This window comes from Saccostrea cucullata, unplaced genomic scaffold (genome assembly GCF_032062105.1).
Source record: "Saccostrea cucullata isolate Sc308-1 unplaced genomic scaffold, CSIRO_AGI_Scuc_v1 ctg14, whole genome shotgun sequence".
NCBI classification, from domain to species: Eukaryota; Metazoa; Mollusca; class Bivalvia; order Ostreida; family Ostreidae; genus Saccostrea; species Saccostrea cuccullata.
The window spans coordinates 1,017,751-1,027,488 of record NW_026941090.1 but is presented as its reverse complement, the minus strand read 5'-3'; the positions used below and the strand labels follow the sequence as shown (position 1 = coordinate 1,027,488).

The 9,738-nt window shown below is 32.8% G+C and overlaps 1 protein-coding gene across 1 annotated transcript; it reads right to left on the bottom strand.

Moving 5' to 3' along the window:
* Nucleotides 1-1,467: 1,467 nt before the first annotated feature.
* On the bottom strand, nt 1,468-7,168 carry LOC134257100 (uncharacterized). Its single transcript, XM_062739742.1, has 6 exons — nt 7,048-7,168; nt 5,468-5,612; nt 4,816-5,048; nt 3,823-3,970; nt 3,381-3,636; nt 1,468-1,686 (listed from the first exon to the last, which is right to left on the bottom strand). Exons 1-6 carry the CDS (start codon nt 7,109-7,111, stop codon nt 1,468-1,470), a joined length of 1,065 nt encoding a protein of 354 aa, XP_062595726.1. The 5' UTR covers nt 7,112-7,168.
* Nucleotides 7,169-9,738: the final 2,570 nt, after the last annotated feature.

Sequence of the window (9,738 nt, the reverse complement as noted above, 5' to 3'; positions counted from 1 at the left end):
TAAGTAATGTGTCACTGTGTACTCTTTTAATTGCTCATTGTTGATCCTGATGACGGTCTTAACCTTATTAATTTTATTTGTAAAATTGGAATCTTTCCTTTTTATTGCAAAGTTATACTTCAAGAATATACAAATAAATTTAACATACTTCGAGAATATACAAACAAATATACAAATATTTACAAATAAAAAGAAAATACATGTAAACAAACAGACCTTCTATCCCTGTAAGGATAAAGACAGTAAACAGCTCATAATAGAGATCACCATGTTATACTAATATATTGTTTTATTTTCCTTAGAAGCATGTCCATGATGTCATTGTTTTAATTTTTTGATGCTTTGTTAACAAAGTTTTCAAGATAAATTAAGACACCCTTTTAACCTAAAAAAATGTTAAAATTTTAAAGTTAAATATCTACAGAACAAAAATTTGATATTAAAAACTTTTTGATATCAACTAGAAACAATGGTGTTTTATGTATAAAATGCGCTTGAAAAACATTTGGCAGAACTAAAACTATCTTATAAATTCATATGAAATTTTTATGAAAGCCGTCCTTTAAAGCCGAACAAGCATATTTGTGTATACTTAGAAATTTTAGGGATCGTTTGGCACATTTGAAATTACAAATATTTACCAAAATCAACAACGTAAAAACTACTTTTCAACTTTAAATGCAACTATTCGCCATGATAAAGTCCAGGCTTTTTTAACATCATTGACAGTTGCTTCTTCAATAAAATTAGAACTCGTAAATTTACTTACCTGGTCATCGGTCATTTGTAAATTTATTTTGTTAGAAACAATCTGATTGTACACACAAGTAATCTGAAGTTTATAACAAAATATTCTTGAGTTTTTGATTGACAATATATATTTGATTTTTGGAGACCATGTCTTCCAACAATCTATTAGTATTCACATGGGTACCAATTGAGTCCCGTTAACAGCAGACCTATTACTGTATTCATGTGAAACAGATTTTGTCCAAAATCTCGTACGTGAAAAGAAGAAAACACTTGCTGTACTTGTGGCCTTCAACTCGATATTCAAATACATCGACGACGTGCTATCAATTAACAATGATTATTTCCAGTGTTATGTCGATAGGACATATCCCGGTGATCTTGAAATAAAAGATTAATTCTTTTTTCGCTTTTGCATTTTAATGGCATTGAAGAATGTTTGCTGCTTGAATATATATTTGAAAGCAAAAAGTAGGTAGTTTTTCAAAACAAACAAAAACAAAAAAAAAAGTCAATAAATGTTTAGTATATAAATATCCATTTTTATAAAATGTATTTACTTATAAACTGTTTAAATGTATAAACCGCATTCTTGGTGAAAGAAATAAAATTTGATGATTATTGTCAATATGAGTTAGAAAAATACTAAAAGTTAAAGCTTGTAGTTTTAAGGTATTTCTTGCGAGGTGATGGATGATATTCCATGTTATGACAATCCTATGCAATGTACTTGATCCCGTGTGGTTTCTGAGTGAGGGGTTTTATTCCTTTAGGTTTTTCCTCTTCCTCCTCTTCTACAAATCGATAATCGTCTTTATTCCTTATACAACAAAACCACAAACCGCAGACGATGGTCATCAGCACAATGAATGTGGAAAACCCTATGGCGAGACCTATAATGCCGAATCTAGCTGGTGGTTTTGACTCGTCAAATGTCTGAAAAGAAAAGTAAAAATAACATCTTAACTAAAATCTTCCATTATTTGTTGATGTACATTCCTCTATTTTGTTGAAATTATGAGCCGATTTGCATGTCTTACTTTATCATTATATTATAATATGAAATAACTTGCCACTGGGTATATATCTACTGGTATGGCCATTCTGCTAAATCATTGGCTATAGCTTTGCATATTGATAATTTCGTCCTGTTCTTCAGTCTAACTGACAATGCACGGTAGCGCTCGCTCCGTGATCGGGAGGTCGTGAGTTCGAATCTCGGCCGCGACTGACCTAAGTCGAGAAAAAAAGTAACTGTTCCTTCGCCATGCGCTCGGCAGCATAAGTGAAAGTTGCAGGTCCTTCGAATAAGATCTCAAAAACCAAGGTCTCGTGCCACAGCAGGCGTTGACACGATAAAGATCCCTCAATACTCAAAGGCCCTGAGTGTCAAGTATATACATTTCAAAATTTGAAGCCCTTTAACGGTATATTGTGACGTCTCTATATGCGTGAAAAATTCTCAATGGGACGTAAAACAGCAATCAATCAATCAATTTAACTGATCATCTGCTCTCATGTTTTGTTCAATTCATTGTGTTTTTGTTATACCTTTCCATTCGCGCCAATTGCTTTACCGTCTGCACTATATTCCACGAACCACCACGGTTTGGTGGTTGTCTTTGGGAGCGTCGTTATGGTTGTCGGTGGTGTTGTCGTCGTCGTCGTTGTGGTAGTCGTCGTCGTCGTCGTTGTCGTTGTAGTTGTTGTTGTGGTGGTGGTAATCGGTGTAAACTGAGCTGAAATAGATTGATTGTATATTGTTTAACGCCACGTCCAAAATTGTTCAGCCATGTTTCGACGGAGAGCTGATATAGAGATGCTATAAATCAGGTTGAAATACTAGCGGGTTTTTTTTTGGGGGGGGGGGGTCCAGAAATATTAGAATGATGTAATCTTGAGCTTTTAAGAGATTTGTTTTTGTTGATACCAACCTATAGAAAATAATATACGATTTGGGAGGAAAGCAACTCAAGGAAACGTTTTTTCTATTTTTCTATTTTATTTCTAATCAGTAAGGAATCTGCGATTTCCAGAGTGTGGGGAGGGGGTGATTTCATGTATCTTTTCAATGATGTAAATGTAATATTTTCTAACTATTGGGTCCAGCTATTTTTTCATTAATGATAATTATGTAAATTTTCACTACAAAATAAAAAAAGGAAACAGTCGGTTACCTGATTAGAAAAAATGAAAATCTACATAAAATATTTCTAGAAGATTATTACATAATTATAAAATTTATCCTTTCTAGTCAAGTGGTTCTTTGAAAGAAGACTTTAAATTACTTCAATCTGAAAATTTGAATCTTATTTAAGAACCATCTTATCCCTCAGGGTCATGATTTGACCAGTAAGAAGCAATCTCTATAAAAGGATAAATTTAAACAATAAAATGTACTTTCAATAAAGTATGTTTAAAAAATTGCAACTTGTTTCTAACCATCCTCTCTCAAATTTCATTATACAATTATACAGAATGTGCATTTGCAATTTCTGAAAATTTGTATATCTAACGAAGAAAAGATTGAGGAATAGAATAAGTTTTGTTTATTTCCATACGCCTTGTGAATTAAAATTGAAATATTTTGATTTAACAAAAAAACTCTTGAATGAATTAGATGTAATTACATGAAGTAATCGAAAAAACTCACCCTGACATAAATATTTCCTATTGTTGGTGCATCCATTGTCCGCCCACTTATACTGGCCAAAGCTGATGTATTTTAAGCGAATACACTCTGCAGACGAATCGGGTTCAGATGATACCCAAGGATACGTATATCCGGTACATCCAAATGCTCCGGATGTGCAAGCTGTTCCATCCTCGAAGGTGAACAAACTACTGGTAGTTTTATACAGACCATGCCATACATCACCAGAAGACCTAATCAAACAAACTTCCACAGTTTTAGGTTAAACTAGAGGAACTGAGAATTCAACATAAATTTCACAAAGCGATACCCCATTGTCCATTTGAGTATACTGTTGTGCAGAAGAATATCCATTTTTTTTAAAAAATATTTTGTCGTTTGTTATAATGTATTGTATAGTTCCGATATAAGTCACTTACCCTGCATTTTGAAATGTGATTGCAATGTATTTTTCTGCAGCTTGCTGAATTTCGTCCGATTTAAGAGAAGCAAGTTTCATCCCCATACCCTCACAAGAAGACTTAGCATCGTACCAACCGGATGAGGTCGAAGGATTCATAAAGAAACCTTAAGTATACGATTGTTTAAATTAGAAAAAAAATCAAACTTGACCAACTGATATTAACTGAATTTTAACCAAGTTAAAAGAATATCTTTAATTTGAAATTGTTCTACGCCTTAAATTAAATGTAATACTAGTATTATAGATCAATATTTACTTCATTCTTGTGTGCAAAATATACATACATAAACAACATCTATTTTGGGAAGATGGATTAATTGCCAGTGGACAGCTGCAAATTTTGTCCTATACTCGGCACTCAGTGCCATTGAGCAGGGAGGGATATTTTTCGTGCCAGTACCTCCTGCGACACGAGACCTCAGTTTCTACGGTCTCATCCGAAGGACTGGTCTCCACAGTGGGATTAGAAACCGCGATGTAAGGATAAACTCCTTAGATGTACTCCGCGACTCTAGAGCAGACGCTCTAACCAATGCGCCACGCGGGCAAATATTTTGGAAAGAGAGGGAGAGAAAGAAAGGCTCTCGAAAAAAAGATTTTTTTTATACTTCGACTTTGCCTCATCAATGACACTTTGATATTATTTATTAACCACCGTGTTATCCAATACTCTAACTTATATGACTCGTGTTCATTGCTCGTTTAAATTACAGTATTACATCCATATGAAGCCTCTCACAGGATGAACCTACACCATCCAGTCATGCAGGTGGCCAATAGATTATCTTGAAAGGTCAGTAAATGGTAGAGCTCAGGGATACATATAAAAGATGTTGAATATTTTCATGCTAAATGTAAGTATTTATACGATATTTATAAATATACTTCTGGCTTTCTTTTACTCATGTATTGTATTTATAATTCTTTTTATTTAATACTTTTATCTAACCCTCGCACAAGAAGTCCTCTGTGGCAGCACAGTCGTGATGTTTCCACCGGAGGTCCGATCCCCATTCCATTTTTACGCATGCTTTAGTCGGATCATCCACTGGTGTGTTTACGTCCTTCCAAGGAATATTGTAAAATGAGCCCCAAGTAAGTGCCGATCCATCTATCCACTTATACACCAATCCAGACTGTGCAAGATCTCTCTGTAGCCCAATCGACACATTTTTGCTCTTTCTGAGGAAAATTGTGTAACATTCAAAATTAAAAAAAAATTGAAAAAAGGATTTGAATTACTAGTTTTTCTTTCTATTTAAGACTGAAGTGGTTACATTTATAAGACAACTTCTTAATCAGGTACATGTTTATAGAATCAAGAGGGAACGAGGGTAGAAAGAAATTTTAAAAATTAATATAGAATGGAATTATGATTGACAAGTTGGTCACCCTACACCAATTACCTCTTCTTGTTGCAATACGGTCAAAATGTAATACAGTCGCTAACTAAAATTTTCTGGTTGGTGCCTTACAGACACTTTTAAATTCACATAAAATGTGTCACATTTCTGTATTTATAACTGTACAACATGCAGCGTCTACCCAAATTTACTATGTGTTTTATTAGATACTAATTTAAAAAAACTATAAGATCTTACCCCCAGTTTGTATTGTGTGTATTAAGAAAAGCTCTGGCCTCTTCCCATTCAGCTTGGGTTTCAAAAACAGCCAGCCTCAAGCCTAGGGACTCGCAGTGTGATTTGGCGGCTGATGGCGTCATCTCATTCATGACGTAGTAAAATCCTATTTGTTAAATATAGTATCAAAATTAAAATGTGAATCGCGCACAAGTATCAAGTAACAATGGCATTGAATTAATTTCATGACAGATGTTTTTAAAAATGTTTTTATTGATCACATGTTAGTTTCAGGACGGCCTAAATTCTGTTGATGCAAATTCACGAACAGCGCTGGAAATTTAATGTAAGACAAGAAGTATACTTTTTACATTCTAATGCAATAGCAGGCACGTAGCATCGTTTTTGAAAGTGGGGGGCCAACAAGAGAATTTTTTTTTAACTTACCTGAAAAAGTTGGCAAGCAAAAAAAAAAAAAAAAAAAAAAAAAAAACGGAAAATTAAAAAATTGCCCAAACTCGAAAATCCTATTTCGGGGGGGGGGGGGGGGGGGGGGGGGGGGGGGGGTACTTCCAATTTTTTCCTATATTTCCTTGCTATAAATATGAATAGTTTTGTAAAACACTTTTTGATTTAAGAAATGAATTTAATTTTTGAAGATTCATTTATGAACACGTGTTAGTATTTCATGAAGCGCGTTAGCGTTTCATGATAAATATGCCGTGTTGTAGTTCATATACCTCATGAATCTTCAAAAATTAAATTCATATCTTATATTTACATTATTTTTCTGATGACTTGCCATAAATTTACGCCGTTCAACTGTCGTTTTTAAAACAAAACAGTGTGCACTATATTTTTTGACTTTTTGACGTCAAGTGCGGTATTATGACGTAACAATGGAGATATTCATGCTTATTCGTGATACATACCTAATGTAGTTCATGAGAAAATATACTGCATTTTATTTTGTAAAGAATCATTGGGGAAATTTATTGGAAATGTAAATATTAGCCAATGCACTGATGTTTGAAGCTTATCGAGCGTGGAAGCTTTTTCATTGTGACGTCATAATAGAGCGACGCAAAAACACAATGCTCCGTGACGTATTTCATGTAACAAAATTCATCAAAATAAGACGTAGACAACAAACAAAATGCATGGATTGTATTAGAATGGGAATAACTAATATATTTTTTTATATATTTAACGGTCGCAACCCGGCTCCGCTTACGCGTTTTTGCATTAACGGTCGCAAATACCAAATTAGAAGATAGTTATTCCCTAATTTTTGCCCCTTTGAATAATTCGTCTAACACCTTACTTCAATTGGAAAGATGATAATCATTTTATGAAATTACTAGATATTCATTCCATTCTTCAAAATAAAAAAAATATATAATATAAAACATATATTAAGATTTGAAATTATTTTTATGTATAAGCCCAATCAAATTGTAAACCTGTTGGAATAATTGTTAACTTCATAATAAGGTATAAATTTTAGGGAAATTTATTAAATTTGTTTACTTCTATTATTAAATCTTTCAACTAAAATCTAATAATTGGGAGTAAAATATAAAACGTAAATGATATCATACCTGAAACCAATACACAATTTACCAGAATTCCAAGTAAAACAGCAAAAGCTTTTTGCTGTGCCATTATCTCTTACAAGTTTGATACTGAAGACAATCTTTGGGAGATTGTTCTGTGTCTAGAATAATGTAGAGGTTCTGAGTTTGAATAATACAGAGAGCCGCTGTTTTCAGAGATACACAGAAGCAGCTTTCCGTGTAAATAGTGTTTAAAGTAACTTTAGGTTGGCATGATGTTTAACTTAATGTTTATTTACTTTGAGTAAATAAGGTTTTCTTTCACTTGTAAGTATTAAGAATGCTAACACAGTAATTAGTGTTTGACTATTGGATCTCTATTGTGTTGCATGTTAATCTTTGAAGGCGAAAGTTTCCGTTAAAATAAGGTATTGGTTCTTAATTTGTTTTAAGTTTAATTTTGTTTCAAGAATAAAAGAAAGTGGCGTTAAATATACACAATGTAAAACATTGATTAGGTGTATTTTTTAATTCAGTATTGCAATAAAAAAACTCATATGTCCTGTGTTTTGTTATTTGAACTAAATATCGAACATTCTGTTCTGGAATTGAAATGATTATCTGAACTTTTGATGCCGTATTTCATAAATTATAGCAACTGAGATATAGCAACGTTGTGCTCCAAACCTACTGTGTCAACTTGAACTTGTCAGAACGTCTCCATATATTCACAACTAAAAGGGCAACCATTATGAAGTTATAACTGAGATCCTGTTAATATTTGATTCCAATAATCCTACATATTTTATATCCTTATATTATTTTATTTATGTTTTACTATTTAAGAAGGATTTTTAACCGAATTTTCCTTATACGAGGGACGTTCAATAAATAATGTCATCGGTGCTCGGAAAGAAACAAAAAACGCTTTTCTATGATTTAGTCTTAATGATTAAACTAAAATGTTCTCTTTTAATTAAAACACATGTCCGTGACATTTTTATTCACTTTCTAATTGTTTTTAGAACACATCTTTGAGTATGAACCTTCGTATACTGGAATAGGGCAGATCCTATGATTTCCTATACTTCTTTTTTCTTTCTGAAAGGTGTTTTTTTCAAGTTTGGGAAATGAAACAAGTCAAAGGTTGAAAGAGCTGGCCAATATTATTCGTGTACCTGTGGGTTAGGACGCTTTCCTGAAGAAATTTAATGTAGTGAATTCCTCATTCTTGCTCATTCCTCTCATAAAGCTTTCATTTTTTGCAAAATTTTGCTTTCTAGACTCTTCCAGATATTGAAATTACTCCCCTAATAAGAATTTGAACAACAAGACCACTAATATTTAAGAAAATAGCATATAAAACTGTTTTTGTGCTCTTGCAATTCTTTGTTCTTTTCAGGCCTTCGCTGTTTTGTCAAGTGTATCTGATTGTAAATTTGTCTTGAGGGTTTAAAGCAAAATGTATTCAAGTTTCATTATCAATTTGAATTAATTTCAGACAAACATGGATAAGTATATCTTTTTATTTTTTTAAAAAAGATTGTTTAGATATTCCTACACGCTGTCCTTTTCACTCATTTTTCAAAATGTTGGGTGACCTTTGAGTATTAAACTTTTTTACTATCAAATGTTTCTTTAAAACAGTGTGAACAACCCCCAAAATGACGTCTATCAAATTTGCTATGTGTCCTAAAGTCAATCAAACATACTCAGTGATAATTTGTTGAATTTTTGCAAATATACATTGGTTGTTGCATGTCCTTGTCGCCAATGACGGTACCCATTTTTGATGCCCATTATATCCTTTTTGTTCATTGAAATCCACCTGCTCCAGTGTGTATAAAAGAGACATTGGTTGCTGTAAATTTCACATATTTCAGTTAATATATCTTTGGGATTATTCTTAACAAGTTTTACAGCAGCTTTAATGGAGCGTTTAATTTCTGTCTAGTTTACTGATTCTTGACTATTCATTTTGCATGCAGTGTCTCGAATAGCCCCTGTTTTCCAGCTTCTCACAATGGAACTATGTGATGAAAAGTGATCACATAAACTGTTATCAACTCATTAAAGATTCAATAATTAGAGAAAGTCAAGCTTAATGCCATATGATTTCCATGTTGTATGTCATCGAGCTGATGACATTATTTATTGAACGTCCCTCGTAAAAATCTAATGTTTGAAATGGTGGGCTTATCACTTATCTGAATACCTCCGATTGTAACTTATTTTGTAGAATAAAATCTAGTGTTTGTTATATACATGTCGGTCTGATTTTTAAGCCACCACGTATGTCGGAAGATCAAAAATCTAGTTGAACGCCTTAGTTATTAAAACTTCAGAATAAATGTTATGAACAACAGTAGCATTCTTATTCAAAACCAGAAGTCTCTGTCTAGACTGTAGCTCTACTGGTTTGTACTTATAACAAAGAAAGAGAAAAGTAGCAGTTGGACTTGAAACTTTGCAACAGCATTAATAGAATAATGATCCTCGATTTAGTCTCTATTTGCAGTAAGACTACAACTGTAAGAGTAGCCTTTTAAAAGAATATTACAGAACTTTCAATTGTAGTTACGATAGCAACATCGTAACATCAAAATCAATAAACAACAAAAACAATTGTGTACCTCATTGTAGTCTACTTGCATACCGCATTATATTAAAATCAAACTAAAACTAAAGGAGGAGTAGCATTTTAAAAGTATTTTACATAATTTCCTACTTTTTGTA

Excerpts from the sequence above, each read along its gene's own strand:
- LOC134257100 (XM_062739742.1), bottom strand. The coding sequence starts at position 7,111 with ATGGCACAGCAAAAAGCTTTTGCTGTTTTACTTGGAATTCTGGTAAAT. Across the intron at positions 5,049-5,467 it reads ACACACAATACAAACTGGGG|AAAGAGCAAAAATGTGTCGA; the intron begins GTAAGATCTTAT and ends AATTTTCCTCAG. Across the intron at positions 3,637-3,822 it reads ATCACATTTCAAAATGCAGG|GTCTTCTGGTGATGTATGGC; the intron begins GTAAGTGACTTA and ends TTGTTTGATTAG.